The sequence below is a fragment of the Salmo salar genome, chromosome ssa16 (genome assembly GCF_905237065.1).
Source record: "Salmo salar chromosome ssa16, Ssal_v3.1, whole genome shotgun sequence".
Lineage (NCBI taxonomy): Eukaryota > Metazoa > Chordata > Actinopteri > Salmoniformes > Salmonidae > Salmo > Salmo salar.
The window spans coordinates 3,362,332-3,389,462 of record NC_059457.1 but is presented as its reverse complement, the minus strand read 5'-3'; the positions used below and the strand labels follow the sequence as shown (position 1 = coordinate 3,389,462).

General features: G+C 41.8%; 1 protein-coding gene across 10 annotated transcripts in view; it reads left to right on the top strand.

The window, feature by feature from the left end:
* LOC106573044 (membrane-associated guanylate kinase, WW and PDZ domain-containing protein 2) overlaps positions 1 to 27,131 on the top strand; it is a 314,920-nt gene that overhangs the window by 174,144 nt on the left and 113,645 nt on the right. For all 10 annotated transcript variants that reach the window (XM_014147683.2, XM_014147684.2, XM_045696840.1 and 7 more), the window contains one exon: positions 19,190 to 19,269. In XM_014147683.2, coding sequence (XP_014003158.2) covers positions 19,190 to 19,269 — 80 coding nt within the window. The remainder of the gene's footprint in view (positions 1 to 19,189; positions 19,270 to 27,131) is intronic.

Here is a 27,131-nt window from a genome sequence, read left to right as displayed (position 1 = left end):
AGGATAGATAGTGAAAGTAGGAAAGGTGGTCGCAGGGATTGAACCCACGACGTTTGGGTTGTAATTTGATTTATGTCAGTATTGCCAATCAATAACACAGGCACACATGATCTTATCTCTCTCCCTCTTCTTGCCCTGTCTCTCTTTCTTGCCTCTCTCTTTCTCCTCCTCCCTCTCTCCTCCCCTTTCTCATCTCTCCCAGTCTCCCCTCCGTCTATCTCTCGCTCGCTCTTTCTCTCTCTCTCTCCTCTCTCGCCCTCTCTCTTGCGGTAGTTGGTTGTGTGAGGGTGTGGTGGGTCGTGAGGATGGTTACTATTCCTTTTTCTTTACTTTTGGCTCTTGATATTTTATTTTTCCATGGTGGAGGGTTAACGCATCGTTTGTCGATTGATTTCCACTGTTTATCATTTACAGTTGGGGGTGTAGGGTTAGTTTATTTTGGGTTGGGAGTCATGGTGGCTGCAACGGCATCTCAGCTGAGTGGGGAAGAAATGCTGTCGCTTTGGAATGGCTTCAGGTTCGTTCTGGAGAATGGTGTCAAAGTGGAAGAAGTTTTGCTCATGGTCGGCAAACAGGTGGGAACAGAACATACTGTGCACACTGCATCCAGAATGAACAAGGCGGTGGTTGTGTTCATGAAAAAGGGATTTTTGTTAGGGTTGTGTTGGTGACGATTTCACCTCTTTTGACCCTGTCGACAAGAGTAGTGGTATCTAATCTGCCTCCGTTTAACATGGACGAACAGATCCCAAGGAGTTGATTCGTTTTGGTAAGTTTGCAAGTGGTTTTCGTGTGCTCTCGGCTGGGTGCCAAGCGGAATCGCTAAACATGTTGATTCTTGCAGAACAGCAGATACAGTTGAAGTCGAAAGTTTACATACACCTTAGCCAAATACATTTCAACTCAGTTTTTCACAATTCCTGACATTTAATCCTAGTAAAAATTCCCTGTCTTAGGTCAGTTAGGATCACCACTTTATTTTAAGAACGTGAAATGTCAGAATAAAAGTAGAGAGAATGATTTATTTCAGCTTTTATTTCTTTCATCACATTCCCAGTGGGTCAGAAGTTGACATACACTCAATTAGTATTTGGTAGCATTGCCTTTAAATTGTTTAACGTTTTGGGTAGCCTTCCACAAGGTTCCCACAATAAGTTGGGTGAATTTTGGCCCATTCCTACTGACAGAGCTAGTGTAACTGAGTCAGATTTGTAGGCCTCCTTGCTCGACACATGCTTTTTCAGTTCTGCCCACAAATGTTCTATGGGATTGAGGTCAGGGCGTTGTGATGGCCACTCCAATACCTTGACTTTGTTGTCCTTAAGCCATTTTGCCAAAACTTTGGAAGTACGCATGGGGTCATTGTCCATTTGGAAGACCCAAGCTTTAACTTCCTGACTGATGTCTTGAAATCTTGCTTCAATATATCCACATCATTTTCCATCATCATGATGCCATCTATTTTGTAAAGTGCACCAGTCCCTCCTGACGCAAAGCACCCCCACAACATGATGCTGCCACCCCCATGCTTCACGATTGGGATGGTGTTCTTCGGCTTCCAAGCATCCCCCTTTTTCCTCCAAACATAACGATGGTCATTATGGTCAAACAGTTCTATTTTTGTTTCATCAGACAATAGTACATTTCTCCAAAAAGTACGATCTTTGTCCCCATGTGCAGTTGCAAACCGTAGTCTGGCTTTTCTATGGCGGTTTTGGAGCAGTAGCTTCTTCCTTGCTGAGAGGCCTTTCAGGTGATGTCGAGTTAGGACTCGTTTTACTGTGGATATAGATACTTTTGTACCTGTTTCTTCCAGCATCTTCACAAGGTCCTTTGCCGTTGTTCTGGGATTGAGTTGCACTTTTTGCACCAAAGTACGTTCATCTCTAGGAGACAGAACGTGTCTCCTTCCTGAGCGGTATGATGGCTGTGTGGTCCCATGGTGTTGATACTTGCGTACTATTGTTTGTACCAATAAACGTGGTACCTTCAGGCATTTGGAAATTGTTCCCAAGGATGAACCAGACTTGTGGAGGTATACAATTTGTTTTCTGAGGTCTTGGCTGATATCTTTTGATTTTCCCATGATGTCAAGCAAAGAGGCACTGAGTTTGAAGGTAGGCCTTGAAATACATCCAAAGTGACACCTCCAATTGACTCAAATGATGTCAATTAGCCTATCAGAAGCATCTAAAGCCATGACATCATTTTCTGGAATTTTCCAAGCTGTTTAAAGGCACAGTCAACTTAGTGTATGTAAACTTCTGACCCACTGGAATTGTGATACAGTGAACTATAAGTGAAATAATCTTTCTGTAAACAAATGTTTGAAAAACTACTTTTGTCATGCACAAATTAGATGTCCTAACCGACTTGCCAAAACTATAGTTTATTAAAACTTGCTAGGGCTCGGGTCCTTTTTCTCAATTTCCGTCTGACTGACGTGCCCAAAGTAAACTGCCTGTTGCTCAGGCCCTGAAGCCAGGATATGCATATAATTGGTAACATTGGAAAGAAACTTTAAAGTTTGTAGATATGTTAACTTCTCTAGGGCCGGCGGGACGAAATCGTCCCACCTACGTAACAGCCAGTGGAATCCTGTGGCGCGTTATTCAAATACCTTAGAAATGCTATTACTTCAACTTCTCAAACATATGACTATTTTACACCATTTTAAAGACAAGACTCTCGTTAATCTAACCACACTGTCCGATTTCAAAAAGGCTTTACAACGAAAGCAAAACATTAGATTATGTCAGCAGAGTACCCAGACAGAAATAATCAGACACCCATTTTTCAAGCTAGCATATAATGTCACAAAAACCCAGAAGACAGCTAAATGCAGCACTAACCTTTGATGATCTTCATCAGATGACACACCTAGGACATTATGTTATACAATACATGCATGTTTTGTTCAATCAAGTTCATATTTATATCAAAAACCAGCTTTTTACATTAGCATGTGACGTTCAGAACTAGCATACCCCCCGCAAACTTCCGGTGAATTTACTAAATTACTCACGATAAACGTTCACAAAAAGCATAACAATTATTTTAAGAATTATAGATACAGAACTCCTCTATGCACTCGATATGTCCGATTTTAAAATAGCTTTTCGGTGAAAGCACATTTTGCAATATTCTAAGTAGATAGCCCGGCATCACAGGGCTAGCTATTTAGACACCCAGCAAGTTTAGCACTCACCAATGTCAGATTTACTCTAATAAAAATGTTATTACCTTTGGTGTTCTTCGTCAGAATGCACTCCCAGGACTTATACTTCAATAACAAATGTTGGTTTGGTCCCAAATAATCCATAGTTATATCCAAATAGCGGCGTTTTGTTCGTGCGTTCAAGACACTTTCCGAAAGGGTAAATAAGGGTTACGAGCATGGCGCATTTCGTGACAAAAAAATTCGAAATATTCCAGTACCGTACTTCGAAGCATGTCAACCGCTGTTTAAATCAATTTTTATGCCATTTTTCTCGTAAAAAAGCGATAATATTCCGACCAGGAATCTGCATTTAGGTAAACAGACGAAAGAAAATAAAGCATGGGGTCGACTCGGGCACGCGCCTAAGCCCATAGTACTCTGATCGGCCACTTGCCAAAAGCGATAATGTGTTTCAGCCAGAGGCTGCCTCGATATCGTTCAGCTTTTTCCCGGGCTCTGAGAGCCTATGGGAGCCGTAGGAAGTGTCACGTTAGAGCAAAGATCCTCAGTCTTCAATAAAAAGAGCCAAGATGAACAACAACTTGTCAGACAGGCCACTTCCCATATAGAATCCTCTCAGGTTTTTTCCTGCCATATGAGTTCTGTTATACTCACAGACACCATTCAAACAGTTTTAGAAACTTTAGGGTGTTTTCTATCCAAAGCCAATAATTATATGCATATTCTAGTTACTGGGCAGGAGTAGTAACCAGATTAAATCGGGTACGTTTTTTATCCGACCGTGTCAATACTGCCCCCTACCCCCAACAGGTTAAAATAATGTAGGAGACTCTAACGCCATAGATATGGTAGGAGAAAATCCAATGAAATTGCAGATTCCCGGTCGGAATATTATCGCTTTTTTTACGAGGAAAATGGCATAAAAATTGACTTTAAACAGCGGTTGACATGCTTTGAAGTACGGTAATGAAATATTTAGAAATCTTTTGTCACGAAATGCGCCGTGCGCGTGACCCTTATTTACCATTCGGATAGTGTCCTGAACGCACGAACAAAACGCCGCTGTTGGAACATAACTATGGATTATTTTGGACCAAACCAACATTTGTTATTGAAGTAGAAGTCCTGGGAGTGCATTCTGACGAAGAACAGGAAAGGTAATCAAACTTTTCTAATAGTAAATCTGATTTTGGTGAAGGCTAAACTTGCTGGGTGTCTAAATAGCTAGCCCTGTGATGCCGGGCTATCTACTTAGAATATTGCAAAATGTGCTTTCACTGAAAAGCTATTTTAAAATCGGACATATCGAGTGCATAGAGGAGTTCGGTATCTATAATTCTTAAAATAATTGTTATGCTTTTTGTGAACGTTTATCGTGAGTAATTTAGTAAATTGTTAGTGAATTCGCCGGAAGTTTGCGGGGGGTATGCTAGTTCTGAACGTCACATGCTAATGTAAAAAGCTGGTTTTTGATATAAATATGAACTTGATTGAACAAAACATGCATGTATTGTATAACATAATGTCCTAGGTGTGTCATCTAATGAAGATCATCAAAGGTTAGTGCTGCATTTAGCTGTCTTCTGGGTTTTTGTGACATTATATGCTAGCTTGAAAAATGGGTGTCTGATTATTTCTGGCTGGGTACTCTGCTGACATAATCTAATGTTTTGCTTTCGTTGTAAAGCCTTTTAGAAATCGGACAGTGTGGTTAGATTAACGAGAGTCTTGTCTTTAAAATGGTGTAAAATAGTCATATGTTTGAGAAATTGAAGTAATAGCATTTCTAAGGTATTTGAAAATCGCGCAACAGGATTCAACTGGCTGTTACGTAGGTGGGACGATTTGGTGCCACCTAGCCCAGAGAGGCTAGGGGTACCAGTGCTTTTTTCCCTGGGCCTGGGTGTCAAAATTCTTTCTTCTAAGGAGTTATTTAAGGGTAGATTGATTGTTAGTGGTTAGAGCCAAAATCAATTACCTTTGCTTTCATAAATGTGTATGCACCTCGTACAGGGCAGGAGAGGGGGCTCCTTTTTGTGTGTCTAAGGCAGGAGCTTGTACACTTAGCATTAGATGAGGTGCTTAGAGCGTTGAGCCAGTAACCGAAATGTTGCTGGATCGAATCCCCGAGCTGATAAGGTAAGAATCTGTCCTTCTGCCCTGGAGCAAGGCAGTTAATCCACTGTTCCACACTTCAGTTGAAGTCATTAAGTTGTACAACTGACTAGGTATCCCCCTTTCCCTTTTCCGTTTCCCTTTGTGTTGGGGGGGATTGGAACTGTTCCATTGACTTTACTAAAGACAGGAAGAGCAAGGAGCCGCATTCGGGCTCAGCAGGGATGTTGAAAGATGTTCTGTATCAGTTCAATCTAGTGGACACATGGAGAACTAAGTTTCCCACCTGAAATCAGTATACGTGGGTGAAGGTGGTTGGGGTAGGGTGAGAGTAACCACCTTTGGTAGGGTTAGTGCAGGAAATTGACATTTCCCTGGCTTTTCACAAACTGTCAGCTGCTGTCTCTCAGATAGCCCCCGGCCTCGCCCCGGGGGTCGACGGTTTACCTGTGGATTTTTATAAAAAGTTCTGGGTAATTATTGGACAGGACTTGTTTTGAGTGTTGCATAAGGGGGAGGAGCTGCCCCTAAGCTGTAGACGGGCAGCTTTGAGTCACCTGCCCAAAAAAGGGGACTTGAGCGACCCTGCGGAAATGTAATTAGCATAAAAAAAATTCCCCATAACAATTCCGTTTTTTGCATTGGATCAGTCTCAATCCACCGCATCCACTGATGTCGCACTTCCACATCTGCGGTGAAAGGTGACCTAAGCTAGTGCGGTTTTTGTCAGATCATGAGACATCCCGAAAATTGGTCTTCTCACAAAATCGTCTGTAGTGTCTGCACAGTTTGGCCTACAAACTATTATGACCCCTCTATGGAAAGACGAGACTCTCACGAACACAATGGTGTTCTCCACAAGCATCTTGGAGTCTGAAGTAGGTACAGCCGATCTGCCAACTTCTGTCTGTAGCATCCAAATACTTTGGGCTACACACTAATGTGACCACTCTGTGGAGAGGCGAGACTCTCACGAACACGTACATGTTGGTTATTTTGCTCTAGGATGCCCCCAAGACTTGTTTGAAGGTCCCCCGTTACCAATTTAAAAGATTAATGGATGAATAAGGGGTTAAATACATGTCAAAAAACTGAAATGACATGACACTTCAGAACAAACTTCCTTTATGTTTTTTGGGGGGGACTATCTGTTGTTCCATGTCACAGGAGGTTCATGGCACCTTAATTGGGGAGAACAGGCTCGTGGTAATGGCTGGAGTGGAATTTGTGAAATGGTATCAAGTACGCTAAACACATGGTTTCCATGTGTTTGATGGCATTCCATTCACTCAAACCCAGTGATGTTATTTAAAGGGATGGTCTCTGCATGCCTTAGGGTTGAATTTTTGTTTTATAAAAATATGAACAGTGGAGAGATGTTTCAGGAGGTATTGGGGCTCAGGGAGGCTGTTTGTACGGTTGGAAAGGAGGGGTTGTCGTGGAAATATTCGCTCATTCATATTTCTTAGATACCGGAACTTGTGAATTCAAATATACTTTATTACAAAGTAACAAGCCGAGCTGCCACATGGACCAACTGACTTTCCAGCCTCGGCACACACCTTTTATACAGTTTTCATCCTTACGTCACACACATAGTAACTTCTCTTTATGTTAATGATTCATCCCCTTTGGCATTTAGCCAAAATTATATTTTTGCCTTGCACTTATTTTAGCTTGGTTTCCATTTTCTTATTGGCACAGACATTAGGGCATAGATTCTATTGGTGGTGTAACCATAGTAATGATACAAAAATAAACAGATACTAATGGTGCTTAAGTAATACAAACATATGCTCCTAATGCACGTCTAATGAACCTCACGGGACTAGGTAATGGCTTCCCTTAGCCTAATGACTTAGACACACATATAGAGTGCATTTCTAATGAACCTCATGGGACTAGGTAATGGCTTCCCTTAGCCTAATGACCTAGACACACATATAGAGTGCACTTATTCTGCTTACCACTCTAAGATGTATAATGTGCACACATGTACTGGAAACTCCTCAATATATCACCCCAATAGGACTTACTAAGTCCCAAACGTTTGTCCAGTACAAGTGAGAAGGGAAGAACCTTCTATGTTGCTTAGGAAACAATCTGCCTCCCTTTCACCTTATCAACATTTGCTTCACTTTCTCATTCATACTGGGGAGTCAGGACCAAACATTTCCTTTCACATATAGCTAGAAGGAAGTAAAAGATCCATCCTCAAGCCAATTGTCCTTTAGCATACAGTATAAAAGCATGTGCATGCATTTCTTAGCCTTGCCCAAGGTTCTCAGTTATGTAAAATATATGAAAAACCAAAACATAAACAATAATCAACTAAACCTCATACACCCTTATAACATTGTTCTCAATATGACACCTAAACATATGGCCCTCCCTCACAGACACCTCTCTTACAACTATTCGGTTATAAGTGAAAAAAACTGTTAGAGGATTAAGGGCATGGTCCGTGGACTCCTGTAATTGGAAAACCCTATGTCACATACATGTCTAGGCGAACAGATATTCAGAAGGTCTAACGTCATTTATCATTCAGCAACTCTTACATTGAGTACATGGTTATATGCTGTTATACTATGTGTATACTTTAAATACATTCTTTCTCCCAACATAAGGGGCAGTCGCAGAAACCTTAAACGTCGCAGGTTCAGGTACGATTAATTTACCTGTCATGGGGATTTGCTACACAGTTTACAATTCATGGGCTGGCCCACTTATTTATACCAGCCATTTTTTGTTGCTTTTCTCAATTTTGGGTCAGTGTTTGATTCTGGGGTAGTTTCTTCATTGTGGCTACCCCAGTTGGTAACATATGTCCAGATTTTCTGCAGCAACCCACTTTCTTGTGTTTCTGCCATTGTCTTAGTTGGTGTACTAGTGCTAGTGGGAGGTGTTTTTACCATTTCTTCTAGGTTTGCTGCTATTGCTGTCAAAGCTATTCTTCTTCATCTGTCCTGGTTTCCACTGTCTGTTAGGAAGACCATGTGAGGGCAGAGAAGTCGATGGTAGGGAAGTCTCCTTCCCATTCTCCTCTCGTTGTTTCTCCGTCCCCTTGGACAGCGCCTCCGTCAGGGATATCTGACAGAGTAGATATGTCATCAGGAGCAACAAGCATGTCACTCCTCCTCATCCCTGGACTCTCTGGATATTCAGGAGAAAGTTTCTGTTGTCTATTGGGAGTTGCATCTTGGTCCTCTTCTCCTGTTTCCTCCAGGCTCCTGCCTGGTGTATCAGCATCCTCTCCTTTCGTTCCCTCCGGGCTCCTGCATGGTGTATCAGTATCCTCTGCTTCCTCATGGCTCGATGGTCGCTCGCCGACCACCTGCAGAACTCTGGTACAGTGGTTTAGATGGTACCAGTAGTGCTTCCTTTCACCTGGACGGCTGTTGGTGTTGCTAGGACCACTTCGTAGGGACCCTCTCACCTTGGCTCGTTCCACTTCCTCCGGAACACTTGGATGTAGACCTGGTCCCCTGGGATCACCAGACGGGGAACCTCTGGTTCTGGTTCAGGTTTTCACCTTTTTTCCATTAGGTTTTCAAACTCCGAGACTTATGGCCTCTGTTTTATGATCACACCACACACAATCTTACTTCCATCTCTCATCACACAACAAAATGACATTCCAGCTGAAGCTGGTGACTTCATCCACTTCAGCTGAGCTGCTTTTAGTTTCTCCACTTTCTCATTCTGGTTCCTACAAAAGTGGAAGACTTGCAAGCAACGAGAAACACAAAACATACCAGTATTAACAATGTGATAAGCTATGCAAAATTATATATGCATGAAAACCAAAGTCTGAGACCATGACAATTCCCACTCTATCTTCACCTGACTCTATGCCTCCAGGATACTTTTCTGCTGGATTCCACAAAAAATGAAAGCCCTAAAAATCCACCTCATGCTTTCGCCCAGTCTTCACCTTTCCGGCCCCAGATTCTGAAAGGTGTTCCCAAGCCATGTCGTTTTCACTTTGTTGCCCATCTCCTCCATTGTCACCTGATAGGCAAGTGCTTATCCCTAATGAATGCTACATCCTCTTGAGATAACTCAGCATTGTATATGCTTTCAGATCAATGCCTTCAAAATGTTGCTTAGAGTACAATTAGTACAATTACCGCAGCATCTATCCTCTTCCATATGATGCGTTAACCAATAAAACAACCCAAATATGATGTTTAAAGTTGCTCCCAGACCCAACCCATCTGCATGTCTACAGTGGAATCTAGTCTCTCTGTCTTTAGCTCTGCTTCAAGCGCACCTATTATACAGCTAGACCTCACTTCTCGTGAGAACTATGTACCCACAGAGGAGAGATATGACGATCTTCACCGCTGCAGGTGCTGTAAGGAGTACTGAGTGCGGACCAGACCAACACTGTCCCAACACTCCCCCTGCTACATATACATTTGCACATATATCATTCCATCTAACCCATAACACACTAGTCACTACTCCTAATGCACTTCTACAGTTATAAACATACTAAAACATTTTCAAATCAATCAGTCAATATACATCAGTCCCTCCTCTGGAACACTGATCACTGTTATGTTCCACGAAACCAAAAAACATATTGACTTTAAAAGGAAAGAGAAAAAAGTACATGTTTAAAATCTAGACGTTCTGCTAGCGGAACACCTGCTCCAATATCCAATGATAGGCGTGGCGCGAATTACAAATTCCTCAAAAGTACAAAAACTTCAATTTTTCAAACATATGACTATTTTACAGCATTTTAAAGACAAGACTCTCCTTTATCTAACCCACTGTCCGATTTCAAAAAGGCTTTACAGCGAAAGCAAAACATTAGATTATGTCAGCAGAGTACCCAGCCAGAAATAATCAGACACCCATTTTTCAAGCTAGCATATAATGTCACAAAAAACAAAACCACAACTAAATGCAGCACTAACCTTTGATGATCTTCATCAGATGACACGCCTAGGACATTATGTTATACAATACATGCATGTTTTGTTCAATCAAGTTCAAATTTATATCAAAAACCAGCTTTTTACATTAGCATGTGACGTTCAGAACTAGCATTCCCACCGAACACTTCCGGTGAATTTACTAAATTACTCACGATAAACGTTCACAAAAAACATAACAATTATTTTAAGAATTATAGATACAGAACTCCTTTGTGCAATCGAGGTGTCCGATTTTAAAATAGCTTTTCGGTGAAAGCACATTTTGCAATATTCTGAGTAGATAGACCAGCCATCACGGCTAGCTATTTTGACACCCACCAAGTTTAGCCCTGACCAAACTCCGATTTACTATTAGAAAAGTTTGATTACCTTTGGTGTTCTTCATCAGAATGCACTCCCAGGACTGCTACTTCAATAACAAATGTTGGTTTGGTTCAAAATAATCCATAGTTATATCCAAATAGCGGCATTTTGTTCGTGCGTTCAAGACACTATCCGAAGTGTAAATAAGGGTCACGCGCACAACGCATTTCGTGACAAAAAAATTCTAAATATTCCATTACCGTACTTCGAAGCATGTCAACCGCTGTTTAAAATCAATTTTTATGCCATTTTTCTCGTAAAAAAGCAATAATATTCCGACCGGGAGTGGTGGTTTTCGTTCAAAGACTAAAGAATAAAAACATGGAGTCGACTCGGGCACGAGCCTCAGTCTCATAGTACTCTGACCGGCCACTATCCAAACGCGCTAATGTTTTTCAGCCAGGGCCTGCAAAGCCACGATTCAGCTTTTTGCCACCTTCTGAGAGCCCATGGGAGCCGTAGGAAGTGTCACGTAACAACAGAGATCCCCTGTTTTGGATAGAGATAATCAAGAAGGCCAAGAAATGGTCAGACAGGGTACTTCCTGTACAGAATCTTCTCAGGTTTTGGCCTGCCAAATGAGTTCTGTTATACTCAGACACCATTCAAACAGTTTTAGAAACGTTGGAGTGTTTTCTATCCAAAGCTAATAATTATATGCATATTCTAGTTTCTGGGCAGGAGTAATAATCAGATTAAATCGGGTACGTTTTTTATCCGGCCGTGAAAATACTGCCCCCTAGTCATAACAGGTTAATAACTTCACACCACCCTTGATGTGACTAAAACTGGGGAAAGAACTGTCCATCGGTTACATTTTATGCCCATGTTATGCTGTTCTCCATGCCGTCTCCTTAATTTTAATCTTTGGGGTGTTATTGCCAAACGCAGACTATGAGCTTTGTATGCAATTTAATTGTACCGTAACATCCAGACATCTCTATGCGATTTAACATTAAAAGAGAACCAAAAATACCTTAATGGTTGACCCAAGTTATCATTCTGTGAGTTCTCTAACAACCTCCCTGTCAGAGGATACTTAGATAAGGTTTCTAGAGCCTCCCTAGGTCTAATAAATTTGAGCAGTGCCCCCACCCCTCCAGTTTAAGAGCAACTCTCTCTCGCTATTGCCGAATCATAACCACAACATTTTAAAAATGATCCAACCCAAATTCAGAATGCCAGTCATTAGTGCTTACTTTGAGTCTAGGACTCGAATTCCAGCTTCTCAATTTAGCACACATCATCCCTGTTAGAATGTACATTTATAAACGTAACCTTTTATTGCGGGTAATAACTCTTCTCATTACAGCCCCCTTTGTCCCTGCTTTCTTGTCACAAGTGGCCTGGTAATGAAAGATCAGTATCTCAATGCATACTTAGTCCAAATCGCTCGCAGTGTGTAGACCAACCCCCCCCCTTCTCCCATCTCTCTCTCTCTTTTTCAGATAGCATTTACAGTTCATCTTCCCAATGGCACATGTAACTCTTGCCTGTCCCATTTGATGGCCCTTGATAATGTCTCGATTTAACCTGGTGGGGCTAGGGGGCAGCATTTGCACGTCTGGATAAAAAAAATGTACCCGATTTAATCTGGTTACTAATCCTACCCAGTAACTAGAATATGCATATACTTATTATATATGGATAGAAAACACTCTAAAGTTTCTAAAACTGTTTGAATGGTGTCTGTGAGTATAACAGAACTCATTTGGCAGGCAAAACCCTGAGACATTTTCTGACAGGAAGTGGATACCTGATGTGTTGTATTGACTTTAAACCTATCCCATTGAAAAACACAGGGGCTTAGGAATATTTTGGCACTTCCTATTGCTTCCACTAGATGTCACCAGCCTTTACAAAGTGTTTTGAGTCTTCTGGAGGGAGATCTGACCGAACAAGAGCCATGGAACGATGATGTCCCATTAGACACCTGGCGCGCGAGTTCATGTTGGGTACCCTCGTTCCAATACGTTATAAAAGAGTATGCATTCGTCCACCTTGAATATTATTAATGTTCTGGTTAAAAAAGGCCCTAATGATTTATGCTATACAACGTTTGACGTTTGAACGAACGGAAATATATTTTTTCCCCTCGTTCATGACGAGAAGTCCGGCTGGCTTAGATCATGTGCTAACAAGACGGAGATTTTTGGACATAAATGATGAGCTTTTTTGAACAAAACTACATTCGTTATGGACCTGTGATACCTGGAAGTGACATCTGATGAAGAGAATCAAAGGTAATGGATTATTTACATAGTATTTTCGATTTTAGATCTCCCCAACATGACGTTTAGTCTGTATCGCAACGCGTATTTTTCTGGGCGCAGTGCTCAGATTATTGCAAAGTGTGATTTCCCAGTAAGGTTATTTTTAAATCTGGCAAGTTGATTGCGTTCAAGAGATGGAAATCTATAATTCTTTAAATGACAATATAATATTTTACCAATGTTTTCTAATTTTAATTATTTAATTTGTGACGCTGACTTGACTGCCGGTTATTGGAGGGAAACGATTTCCTCAACATCAATGCCATAGTAAAACGCTGTTTTTGGATATAAATATGAACTTGATAGAACTAAAAATGCATGCATTGTCTAACATAATGTCCTAGGAGTGTCATCTGATGGAGATTGTAAAAGGTTAGTGCATCATTTTAGCTGGTTTTATGGTTTTGGTGACCCTGTCTTTGACTTGACAAAACATTACACACAACTCTTGTAAATGTACTGTCCTAACATACTCTAAATTTATGCTTTCGCCGTAAAACCTTTTTGAAATCGTAAAACGTGGTTAGATTAAGGAGATGTTTATCTTTCAAAGGGTGTAAAATAGTTGTATGTTTGAAAAATGTGAATTTTGACATTTATTTGGATTCAAATTTGCCGCTCTTGAAATGCACCTGCTGTTGATGGAGTGCACCACGGGTGGCACGCTAGCGTCCCACCTAGCCCATAGAGGTTAATGTAATAATTTCTCATATTGTCAATGCTTGTCTGGATTTCCTGAAACAGAAAAGGAATTGAACTAAACTGTTGTTCTGATCTGTGCTTTTTTGAGGTTATCATGGAAGGTGACGTCAGATCATGTCTTAATGCATGGTAGGAATAATTTGACCACAAATAGTGTGTGTGAACCTCAAAACCTTCCCTAACCGGCTGAAGAAAGAGCGACAAAGGGGTGCAATGTGACAGTGACTTTTTACACTTCTATCGGAGTCCGAGCCATAAACCGGAGTGCGGGCGGCAGGAGTGCTGAGAGCGCGTGTGGAGTGAGCATACGGCTCAGGTGAGAGACTCGTGTACGTGGGAGAAACGGATGTATTTATTTGGATATTTAACCTTTTCTTAATAACATTATCTCCACGACAAATGTCTAAGAGCATAACAACATACTGTTACTGCTAAACCATTTTCAAAATGAGTTCATACTCCCTTATTTTACTGGCGACCTCTCAGAAGAGTTACCAGATCAGGAAGTTAGCATTCTAACCCTCCTGGAATCCCACACTCCATAAATCCCAATCTGGTGAAATTTGTATTGAAATATATACCAAAAATGAAATCAGCAATACATATATCACAATCTATTTGGAGTAACTGTCATCCCTTATTAACTTATATTTTCCCTTCTTTATGCAGACTGAACAAGTACATTTGTATATTTACCCAAAGACCAGGAACCCAGGGAACTGGACTTTTCCCTTCGAACACATAATTCACAACGTGATTCAAAAACATCTTAAATCAAAAATAAACAAATTCGAATAACCAATCAACTTATCTCATGAAGCAATGGTTAAATAGAGTAGAAACTAGTGTTTCTCATTCATTTTATAATTAAATCCCACCTGTTTCGATCATTTCAAGTGAGATTGATCAGGCCTCACCAGAAAGTCAGGATACCGGGCATTCGACACCATCAATATTTCCACTCCCTTTTCTTTCCCTGTCCTTCAGAAACCATTTCAAAACCTTCCAAACATTTCCATCATTCTGCATACCCAATTTAAACTGAATTGAATAAACCCCATCTGAAATAAATCCCACAGTATCAACACCACTAATGCATATTCATAACCGGTAAATTGTGTGTGTGTGTGCTGGTGAACCGTATGTCAAAAACACACATGAACAGGCCTCACTTATCTGGAACTCCGTTTATGGCCTAATCCAGAAACTTGTATACTTAAAACAGTCGAATATCACTAACTGCTCTCCCCAATACCACAGTCTCCGGGGACATTTCAACAAGAGAATGAAACCCCCTCTTCTGGAAAAGAAAGTGTACATCTCGTTAGCATTCACTATTCTATATTTTAATCAGCAAGCCAAAAGTATTAACTTCTCTAGGGCCGGCTGGACGAAATCGTCCCACCTACGTAACAGCCAGTGGAATCCTGTGGCGCGTTATTCAAATACCTTAGAAATGCTTTTACTTCAATTTCTCAAACATATGACTATTTTACACCATTTTAAAGACAAGACTCTCGTTAATCTAACCACACTGTCCGATTTCAAAAAGGCTTTACAACGAAAGCAAAACATTAGATTATGTCAGCAGAGTACCCAGACAGAAATAATCAGACACCCATTTTTCAAGCTAGCATATAATGTCACAAAAACCCAGAAGACAGCTAAATGCAGCACTAACCTTTGATGATCTTCATCAGATGACACACCTAGGACATTATGTTATACAATACATGCATGTTTTGTTCAATCAAGTTCATATTTATATCAAAAACCAGCTTTTTACATTAGCATGTGACGTTCAGAACTAGCATACCCCCCACAAACTTCCGGTGAATTTACTAAATTACTCACGATAAACGTGCACAAAAAGCATAACAATTATTTTAAGAATTATAGATACAGAACTCCTCTATGCACTCGATATGTCCGATTTTAAAATAGCTTTTCGGTGAAAGCACATTTTGCAATATTCTAAGTAGATAGCCCGGCATCACAGGGCTAGCTATTTAGACACCCAGCAAGTTTAGCACTCACCAAAGTCAGATTTACTATAAGAAAAATGTTATTACCTTTGGTGTTCTTCGTCAGAATGCACTCCCAGGACTTCTACTTCAATAACAAATGTTGGTTTGGTCCCAAATAATCCATAGTTATATCCAAATAGCGGCGTTTTGTTCGTGCATTCAAGACACTATCCGAAAGGGTAAATAAGGGTTACGAGCATGGCGCATTTCGTGACAAAAAAAATTCTAAATATTCCATTACCGTACTTCGAAGCATGTCAACCGCTGTTTAAAATCCATTTTTATGCAATTTTTCTCGTAAAAAAGCGATAATATTCCGACCAGGAATCTGCATTTAGGTAAACAGACGAAAGAAAATAAAGCATGGGGTCGACTCGGGCACGCGCCTAAGCCCATAGTACTCTGATCGGCCACTTGCCAAAAGCGATAATGTGTTTCAGCCAGAGACTGCCTCAATATCGTTCAGCTTTTTCCCGGGCTCTGAGAGCCTATGGGAGCCGTAGGAAGTGTCACGTTAGAGCAAAGATCCTCAGTCTTCAATAAAAAGAGCCAAGATGAACAACAACTTGTCAGACAGGCCACTTCCCATATAGAATCCTCTCAGGTTTTTTCCTGCCATATGAGTTCTGTTATACTCACAGACACCATTCAAACAGTTTTAGAAACTTTAGGGTGTTTTCTATCCAAATTATATGCATATTCTAGTTACTGGGCAGGAGTAGTAACCAGATAACCAGCCGTGTCAATACTGCCTCCTACCCCCAACAGGTTAATTATAAACCATTGTCTTTACTCCAATAATTAAATGTTTGTTTCAATCCACCAACGTTTATGCATCTTTTATTTAGCATGTACTATTCATGATAACCACCACACCACAATGTTCATGAACTAACTGCAAAAATATAAAGTTCATTTTAGATTTAGTAACCCCTTTGCTAATTCCTTATTACCCCTCCACCCTTTCTTACATTCTAGAAATTTCTTTCAGAATAAGATGACATAAAATGTAAATCTATTTCAGAATAAAACCACATAAAATGTCTCATGAGATCCAAAAAAAACAAGGCTTTCTGAGTTTGCAAGGAGTGTTTGGCCAGATAATTGAAATGTGTTACCTTCAGAATTCATTCCCCTGACATTTCACATAGATTCTTCAGCCCAAAATACATTTTCCTGTGGCAAGTTTAGCCAATTTCTCATCATAAGGAATCTGTGATATTTGATCCCTGGCCTCTACTAAAAAGTTGGGTAAGACGTGATCTCATACGTCTTCCTTCACATAGAAACTGTAATCTCTATGAACCACTATCGATTGAACCGAGGCTATACACCGATATGTGACATTTCCTCTCCTGCTACTCTCAAAAGGATTTGTTGTTACTCTTTTGTAAAAGATACAAACGCATGTATAGCGGCATTTCCTTCGAATGCAGCAGGTGTTTATTCCTTTAGCTTCCTGTGATATTCGTATTTATTCTTTGCTCCCTAGTTTTGTTTTATTGTGCTATTCACTTTATTAAAACCAGTCTCTTTCTCTTGTTCTTAGATTTCTCCCTACTGGTCCAGGGCTAAATCTTCCTAACAGTCTGTTAAGCCCTGGATGGCTTGACCACACCCTATTCCCTCCTATTGATATCCACGTTATTTTTCTTTCTCTGATGATTGTACTCGGTCTATTGGTTATTACCCCTGTCTCTAGGTTTTTATAATTGTTCTCTCTTTCCAAGTATATAAGCTTACTTCAAATGTTATTACTTCTATGTTTCTCTTTACTGTATATTTTTCTACCTTGCAGCACAGTATGCAATTTTTAATGGCCTTACAGGCAATCGCTGATGTCGTCTTGACATTTATTACTATGTTATTTTATAATGTTCATGTATTTTTATTTATCCTGACTGTTCAAACTTCTAGTATTATATTACTTCAATGGTTATTCATGTACCATTCACACTCCCCTCCTTTAGTACGGGACTCGGTGCGTCCTCCCTACCAGGTCACACTTAAGCAATGCTCCGGGAGAAGTGCGCAACCCCTTCCCCACCAACAGCAGAGAACTTTCACACTCACTTGTACACAACTCTTATGCTTTCCTAAGCGACCTGCAAATTCAGTTCTTCTCTGATACACTTCCAGAAAAAAAGCGGTATTATACAGGCTTTTACCTGTCTGAGCAGTCCTTCGCTGATTCACTTCCTCAACACAGCCAAGTGTTAACCACAGGATTTTTACCTATCTGAGCAGTCCTTATTGATTTACTTCCTCGCCACAATTGGCAGTAACCACAGGTCTTTTTGTCTGTCTGAGCAGTCCCTTATTGATTCACTTCCTTGAAAAAATAGGCGGTAACCACAGGTCTTTTTGTCTAATTCTATTCGACCATGCAGATTGACAGTTGCCACTCCAAACTGGATTGAACAGAACAGTCAACAGGGCAGACATGATCTGAACGAGATTGAACAACCACCCCTGATGAATGACTGAGCGAGCTGGATGAATTGAATGACCCACCTGACTTGGACTGATTGAATAAGATGAATGGGTTGCGTTTGTGCAAACTCAAACAGGCCTAAACAAACAAGTCCGGCCAAACTGAATCAGACAACACAATCCTAACTCAAACAGACTGAACATACTGGCCAGATGAACCACCCAAACAAGACAGGTGAATAACCCCACTCAACTGAATCATCCAAAACAGATGAAACACACTAACTCCCAATCCGCAGTGGCCACACTAATATTTCTATTATACTTTCACTGCTGCAACCCTTAAAGCTTTTTCTTTTTCTTTTCTTCTTTTTTAAATGATTTTGCATGCATTTATTGAATTCAAAAGCTCCTAATATCCTTTAGTTCGTTAAATTTGGAGAGACCTACTTGGTGTTTCTATTGCTGAGGCAGGCTCCGAAACAAACCACACAAACTTGAACTATAAGTAAGACTTGGCTTACCTCTGTTTTAGGTGGCCACCTGTTTGTGCTATTCATCCAGAAAGACTCGTCTGCAGTCACAGAGTTTCCAACCATTTACTGGTCCCTTGTAGCCACTCCTGGCAAGCTCACCATTTATGTCATGGAAATATTCGCTCAATCATATTTCTCAGATACCGGAACTTGTGAATTCAAATACACTTTACTACAAAGTAACAAGCCGAGCTGGCCCATGGACCAACTGATTTTCCACCCTCGGCACACCTTTTATACCGTTTTCATTCTTACGTCACACACATAGTAACTCCTCTTTAAGTTAATGTTTCAGGACTAGGTAATGGCTTCCCTTAGCCTAATGACCTAGACACACATATAGAGTGCACTTATTCTTCTTACTACTCTAAGATGTATAATGTGCACACATGTACTGGAAAATTCCCAATAGGGTTGGATGTACGGTTATAATGTGGTGCTGGAGGGTGTACTGTACTGGGATGTTGTGTACTGTGAAATATGATTGTGTGGAGGTTGTGGTGGCATGCGATGCAGTTTTAGGGTGTGGGGGTTAGTGAAATTAGGATGGCTCATTAAAGTAAGACAAAAAGTCAAAAGTCTCTCTCTTTCTTTCTCTCCTCTCCAGTCACAACACCAAAACCACGTCATGGCTGGATCCTCGGCTGGCAAAGAAGGCCAAACCACCTGAGGAGTGCAAAGAGGACGGTGAGTGTTTGTGTTTTTATGTACAAATGCACATGTATGTTGATGCATAAGGTTTCTCTCTTCTCTTCCTCTCCTCTCCAGTAAAGGACCTGTGTGTGATGGGAATTATAATTGCTCTGTGGAGTGTTAGCACAAACCCTGCTCTCTGTATCCCCCATCCCCTATCTCTCTATCTTGCTTGCTTTTTTCTCACTTGATCTGTTTCTGTTCATGTCCTTCTTTCTCCCTTTCTTTTTATCTATTTTTATTCTCACTCACAACCCACCTTTGGAGTAATATGTGGGCAATTATCTTGATACCTGAAAAAAAACTGCATAGTTAATAATCATATTGCATAGGAGGGAATTGCTGCCATATTGCCTCCACCTATCCACTCAGTATATGTCCTTCTACATCAGAAAGGTCAAGGGAAATGAAGGAAAGGGCAATTAGACATAGGGAGGGCCCTGTGTTTTGTGCAATCATGTGACATACCAATATTTTATTCTGTATTTTAAGCCGTAGCCCTTTACACTCACAACCAGTACATGGGTTGAAAATGGCAGATTTGCATTAAAACCCCAGATGGTAGCATAAGAATAGATTCTTCTGAAATTAACTCAGTCTTTAAAACATTTCATCACAAACTGTATCAACCTGAAAACAAAAGTTCAAAGAAAGATATTTCCTAAATAAGGTACATTTACCAATTATAAGTGAACTGGAGAAAATGTATATGGATAGAAACATTTCCCTAGGTGAGCTGGTGGAGGCCATTAAGTTTACAAAATGGTAAATCACCCGGTAATGATGGATTCCCATTGAAATTCTACATACACTTTCATCCCAAATTACTAAAGTCTATGTTACTTATGCTCACAGCAGCTCTAGAGAAAATTAACTTACCCAATCACCATGTTTGGCTACAATCACCCTACTTAAAAAGAAAGATAAGGATCCATTATCATGCAGATCCTTCCAACCAATGCCACTTTTTTATTGTAGATTATATATCCTTTTTAAGGTATTGGCTTTTTGCATGGAAATACACTGAACCAAAATATAAATGCAACATGTAAAGTGTTGATCCCATGTTTCATGAGCTGAAATAAAAGATCCCACACATTTTCCATACGCACAAAAGCTTATTTCTCTCAAATTTGGTATACAAATTAGTTTACGTCCCTGTTAATGAGCACTTTTTTAATGAGCCAAGATGATCCATACACTTGACAAGTGTGCCTTATCAATAAGCTGATTAAACAGTATGATCATTAGACAGGTGCACCTTGTGCTGGGGACAGTAAAAGGCCACTCTAAAATGGTCACACAACACAATGCCACCCAATTCTGGAAGTCTCACATGAGGAGGAGATCAAGCGGGGCTACCATGCATCCGTCATCACTACTTTGCACATGAGGACTTCCAGTAGGGCAGCCCTGCATCAAGAGAAATGGATCTCTCCTCCTCCTCCTGAGGAGGAGACCAAGCGGGACTACAACAAAAATAATGGAGGCCATCAGCCCAAGAAGCCTCAGACACATCCAACAGGTGACGGATGTTGCTGGGCGAAACACTGAGCCGTCGCTCTCTCTATGGTAAGGGCTATTTGACAAGCTGCAGAATCCAGAGACAATCCCAAATAGATTTTCTACTGGGTCAGTAGGAGCAAACTTTTAGCACGATTTATCCTGAAGCCTAGAGTGAAGCATGTGCGACAACAGCTGCACTGTTTGCTCCGCTGCTGGAGGCCGAGTGTCCGCATAGATCAACCAGTTGTCGTTGTACGTCAGGAATCTTCAGCCTCTCCCCCATAGGGGGGCTAGGGCCGCTTCGGCACACTTCGTGAATACCTGCCATGGACAGACCAAATGGTAAGGTGATATATCCGTAGGCTATGCCCTAGGAGGTGAACCTCATATCTCCTGTGTGCAGGATAAACTCCTGAGTTTAGTCTGCCTGACACATATGTTGCTCTGAGAGACAACAGATGTTCCCTGCTCCCTCCATAACAAGATGTTTCTCGCCAGACAGTGAAGTTGCCGGGAATGCACTCTTCCTTGGCAGTAGTGCAGGTAGTGAGACGGGTTTAAGCGGAGTGAGGTCACCCAATGCTTGAAGTCTCTCATGAGGAGGAGGCCAAGAGGGACTACCACAATCATGGAGGCCATGAGCCCAAGACACCTCAGACAAACATCCAGTAAGTCACACTGAGAGTCAGTGGAGAAAGCCGTCACTCTCTCCACGGTGAGGGTTGCTCGACAGGTTACAAAGACTAGAGACAATCCATATGTTTGCTGATGGGTCGGTAAGAGCAAGCTTATGGCACGATATATTCGGAAGACTAGAGCGAGCAGATGCGACAACAGCTGGACTGTGTGTTCCGCTGACTGAGCCTGAGTGTCTGCGCAGATCAATCAAGCCTCTCTCCCATAGCCTCCACCCCCCGTAGACAGGGCTAGGGAGGATTCAGCACACTTTGTGTATGTCCATGGGGCTAGGAACAGACCGAATGTTAAGGTGAGACATCCGTAAGCTATACCTTAGGAGGCGAACCTCATATCTCCTGTGTGCAGGATAAACTGATGTGGAAATAAGCATTCCGCTTGGGGGCCAAGAAGTAGTGGCTGAAGAAGACCTGGTGAGCTTCCTCCCTCGGCACCACACGTCGCCAACAGAGACTGTATCTTGTGTCTGAGGGCTCAGACCACTTTCCCCTCTGCAGTGGACTGCACTATTCCCAGGTAGTCTCTACCCCTGACCTACGGTGCATATTACCCAGGGGTAGACTGCACATGTATGCCATTTCTCCCTGCGAGGAGCAAGGGAACTTACCTGCTCCCTGAGGAGAAAAGGGGAACCCTGTGGCGGCCGCCTCCCCGGGGCGACTGAGCATGTGGGCAACCTGTCCCATGGAAGGGTCGAGGAACCTGCCAGGCCTGGTGGCTGGACAAAGTAGCCCTCGAGAGGTCGTTGTGTTTTGAGTGGAAACATTCTGAACCATCATCCTCGGCGCGTGGGCCTGGATATGATAGGAACTATTTATTAGAGAGCTGAACTGGGGAAATAATGGTGTTGATCCACCCTAACAGCAACTTATGGGTCTTCAGGTGGGGGGCTCGTGTGACCTGTCGCAGATCTCCTGAGTAGACTCTGTTTTTCAAGGTCAGAGGAGCTCAGCCTGCTCCCCAAGCCTCCGCACCTTGGGTCTAGTCATTCAGCCATGGAAGGCTCCACGGGAGGAGGGATGAACTATCCCAACTATGCCATAAATATCCAAGTGGGGGTAGCCAGTCACCAGACAAAGTGGCTCTGCCCAGGAAGACTCCATCAATGACACATAGTCTGGGAAGGCTGGTACACGTTGTCGGATGGATATGGAATTACCCTTATCACTTTCAGATTAATCAGAAAGGTCCACCCCCTGGGAAAGATAGGAGACCTCTGAATTTGTCAAGAGCTCAAGCGGAATGGAAGCCTCTTCCCTGCTCTGTGACTTTGTTCTGAACAGAGTCATCTTTGAGCAAGAGCGAGGCCTGAGCAAGGCTTTCTACATACTTTACGATTAATGACACCGGGGCCCAGCTTAGCGTAATGCACACAGCTAGTGGGGTCAACGAGAGCCGCCAAAGTGTGGTCTACGCTGAGGCAAGTAGCACAGAACCGATATGAATCAGACTGGATGTAATGCCGGCAATTGGCAGGAAAAGCTTTGCTAGGCTTGTGCTGCTTTTTCTCCCCCTTCCCTAACGACATCTTGTTTCGACTGGACAAAGTTAAAATGGAATTACCAGGGGGCTAGCAAGCTACTCCACACGCTGCTACTATGATGCAAAGTCGGGAGAGACACGGAGTAATGTGAACTTGAACCAGGTCAAATAAAATAAAATTGTATTGGTCACATACACAGATTTAGCAGATGTTATTGCGGGTGTAGCGAAATGCTTGTGAGCCTAGCTCCAACAGAGCAGTAATATCTAACAATACACACAAATCTAAAAAGTAAAAGAAACATAGAAATATTAGTGATGAATGTATAGACAATATGGACAGTATATGGATATAATGTCATATCTGAAGAACAGTATATGTACAGCAATAGTTAAATAGGATAGGCCTTGACTAGAATAAATTATATACATTTGAATACATTTGAAAAGTATTCAGTCCCCTTGACTTTTTCCACATTTTGTTAGGTTACTGCCTTATTCTAAAATTGATTCAATTGTTTTTTTCCCTCAGCAAATCTACACATAATCCCCCATAATGACAAAGCTAAAACAGGTTTTTAGAAATGTTTGCTAATTAAAAGAAAATGGAAACCAGCAATATCACATTTACATAAGTATTCAGACCCTTTACTCGGTACTTTGCTGAAGAAGCTTTTGCACTGATTACAGCCTTGAGTCTTCTTGGGTATGACACTACAAGCTTGGCACACCTGTATTTGGAGAGTTTCTCCCATTCTTCTCTGCAGATCCTCTCAAGCACTGTCAGGTTGGATGGGGAGTGTTGCTGCAAAGGTATTTTCAGGTGTCTCCAGAGATGTTCGATCAGGTTCAAGTACAGGCTCTGGCTGGGCCACTCAATGATATTCAAAGACTTGTCCCGAAGCCACGCCTGCATTGTCTTGGCTGTGTGCTTAAGGCCGTTGTCTTGTTGTAAGGTGAAACTTCGCCCCCTACTGAGGTCCTGAGCAGGGTTTCATCAAGGATCTTTCTGTACTTTGCTCTTTTTTCTCAATCCGGACTAGTTTCCCAGTCCCTGCCGCTGAAAAACATCCCCACAGTATGATGCTGCTACCACCGTGCTTCACTTTAGTGATGGTGTTATGTTTCCTCTAGACGTGATGCTTGTCATCTGTCGTCCCCTCCCTGACCAAGACCCTTCTCCCCCGACTGCTAAGTTTGGCCGGGGGCAGCTCTAGGAAGAGTCTTGGTGGTTCCAAACTTCTTCCATTGAAGAATGATGGAGGCCACTATGTTCTTGGGCACCTTTAATGCTGAAGAAATATTTTGGTACCCTTCCCCGGATCTGTGCCTCGACACAATCCTGTCTCGGAGCTCTACGGACAATTCCTTCGACCCCATGGCTTGGTTTTTGCTCTGACATGCACTGTCAACTGTGGGACCTTATATAGACAGGTGTGTGCCTTTCCAAATCATGTCCAATTCATTGAATTTACCACAGGTGGACTCCAATCAAGTTGTAGAAACATCTCAAAGATGATGAATTGAAACAGGATGCACCTGAGCTCAATTTCAAGTCTAATCGCAAAGGGTCTGATTACTTACAAGGTATTTTTTTTACATTTTTTAATTAATTTGCCAAAAATGCTAAAACCTGTTTTTGCATAGTCATTATGGGGTACTGTGTGTAGATTTCTGAGGATTTTACGCAACAGAATGTGAAAAAAGTCCAGGGGTCTGAATACTTTCCAAAGGCACTCTATAGTATATGTATATATTCCTAGGTATTACTGCACTTTTGAAGCTAGATACACAAGCATTTTGCTGCACCTGAGATAACATCTGCAAATCTGTGTTTCGCGACCAATATGCTGATTTGATTTGAAAGAAAGGAAAGAGAATAGGACATTGTAAAAGAAGGGGAGGGTTTAAAGACTTAGAAAATTAAGGAAATAGGACATAGGAAGGGAATAGGACCTCTAGAAAATGGTTTAGTATATAGGAAGAACATCGTCTTTGTAGTATTGGTACATAGCCCCAATTGTAACGGCCGTCGTCAGAATGAGACCAAGGTGCAGCGGAGGATGTGTTGATCTTGAATGAATTTTAATAACCGAATGAACACTTTATACAAAAGGAACCAAAAAACGACCAGAAACAGTTCTGTCAGGAACAAACTAAACAGAAAGCATTCACCCACAAACCCCAAAGGAAAAACAGGCTGCCTATGTTTGACTCTCAATCAGCAACAACGATCTACACCTGTTCCTGATTGAGAGCCATACACGGCCAAAACAAAGAAAACCACCAACATAGAAAAAGAAACCTAGAACGCCCACCCATGTCACACCCTGGCCTAACCAAAAATAGAGAACAAAAAACCCTCTCTATGGCTAGGGCGTTACACCAATGCATGATTACTTTCATCTGCTTTTCCTCACCCCATCTCTGTTTTCTCACCCCCTTTCTCTTCCTTCCTTTTCCCACTTCTTTTTCATTGTCTTTGTCCTTCACTCTCCCTCTGTCAGTGTCTCGCTCTCCTGCCGTGTTTTGAGTGAGAGGTGATGGGTGAGAGTGTGTGTGCACGTGTGCATGAGATGTATTTGTGCATAGACTTTAGTTGGTGTATGACCAAGCTGTATGTACAGTAAATGCTTTAGCTGACTCATAGTTCAATGGCTTGTCACCACAGATCTAGCACACAGTCTTTGAGAGAATGGCGCCGGAGGGGATGGCTGCTGTTCTATTTTGTTAGTTTTTTGGTGCTGCTTGTAACTTTTTTTGTTGTTGCTTATTTTGTACATAATGTTGCTGCTACCGTTTTCTATGACCGAAAATAACTTCTGAACATCAGAACAGCGATTACTCACCTCGAACTGGACGAAGATTTTTTCTTTAACTCATCCGACGCGAAGGATATACTGCTTTCTCGGGAACGGACCCAAATCCCCTTAATTTACGTGAAGAAAAGACAGAGAAAAAGGGGCGGAGGTTAGGCTGCCCTCTGAGAATTCGTAGGCGAGTGAGTAAATCTCCACTACCATCCGTTCTATTGGCCAACGTGCAATCATCGGAAAAACAAAATAGATGACATACGATCAAGACTATCCTACCAACAGGACATGAAATACTGTAATATCTTATGTTTCACCGAGTCGTGGCTGAACGATGACATGGATAATATAGAGCTGGCGGGATTTTCCATGCATCAGCAGAACAGACGAGGGGTAAGGGGGAATGTGTATATTTGTCAATAACAGGTATTGCTCCCTATGATGGCGCCGGAGGGGAAGGCTGCCGTCTTATCGACTCATGCTCACCAACCATGCTATTTTGTTTGTTTTTTCGTGTTGTTCGTAACTTGTTTTGTACATAATGTTGCTGCTACCGTCTATTATGACCGAAAAAGACCTTCTGGACATCAGAACTGCGATTGCTCATCTCAAACTGGACGAAGAGTTCTTCTACAATGATTCAGATGGGAGGTATTTAATACAGACACCCGACCAGGCCCAGATCCTCGTTATTCGCTGGAGAAGGAAACAAAGATTCCGCGGAAAGAGATCAGGGTGCCTTGTGAGGGTCAGGCGAGTGGCTAATCTGCCCTTGCCCTCTGTCCTGCTAGCTAACTTTCAATCGCTAAATGGGACACACTAAAAGCACGTTTATCTTACCAATAGGACATTAAAAACTGTAATATCTTATGTTTCACAGAGTCGAGGCTGAACGACGACATTAGTAACATACAGCATACGCTCTATCGGCAGGACAGAACAGCAGCCTCTGGTAAGACACGGGGCAGGGGCCTATGCATTTATGTAAACAACAGCTGGTGCACGATATCTAAGGAAGTCTCAAGGTTTAGCTCGCCTGAGGTAGAGTATTTCTTGATAAGCTGTAGACCACACTATCTACCTAGAGAGTTTTCATCTGTATTTTTTGTAGCTGTCTACATACTTCTACAGGCTGTTGCTGGCACTAAAACCGCACTCAATGAGTTGTATACTTCCATAAGCAAACAGGAAAGCGCTCATCCAGAGGGGCACTCCTAGTTGCTGGGAACATTAATGCAGGGGAAATTAAATCAGTTTTACCTAATTTCTATCAGCATGTTAAATGTGCAACCAGAGGGGAAAAAAAACTCTAGACCACCTTTACTCCACACACAGAGATGCGTACAAAGCTCTCCCTCG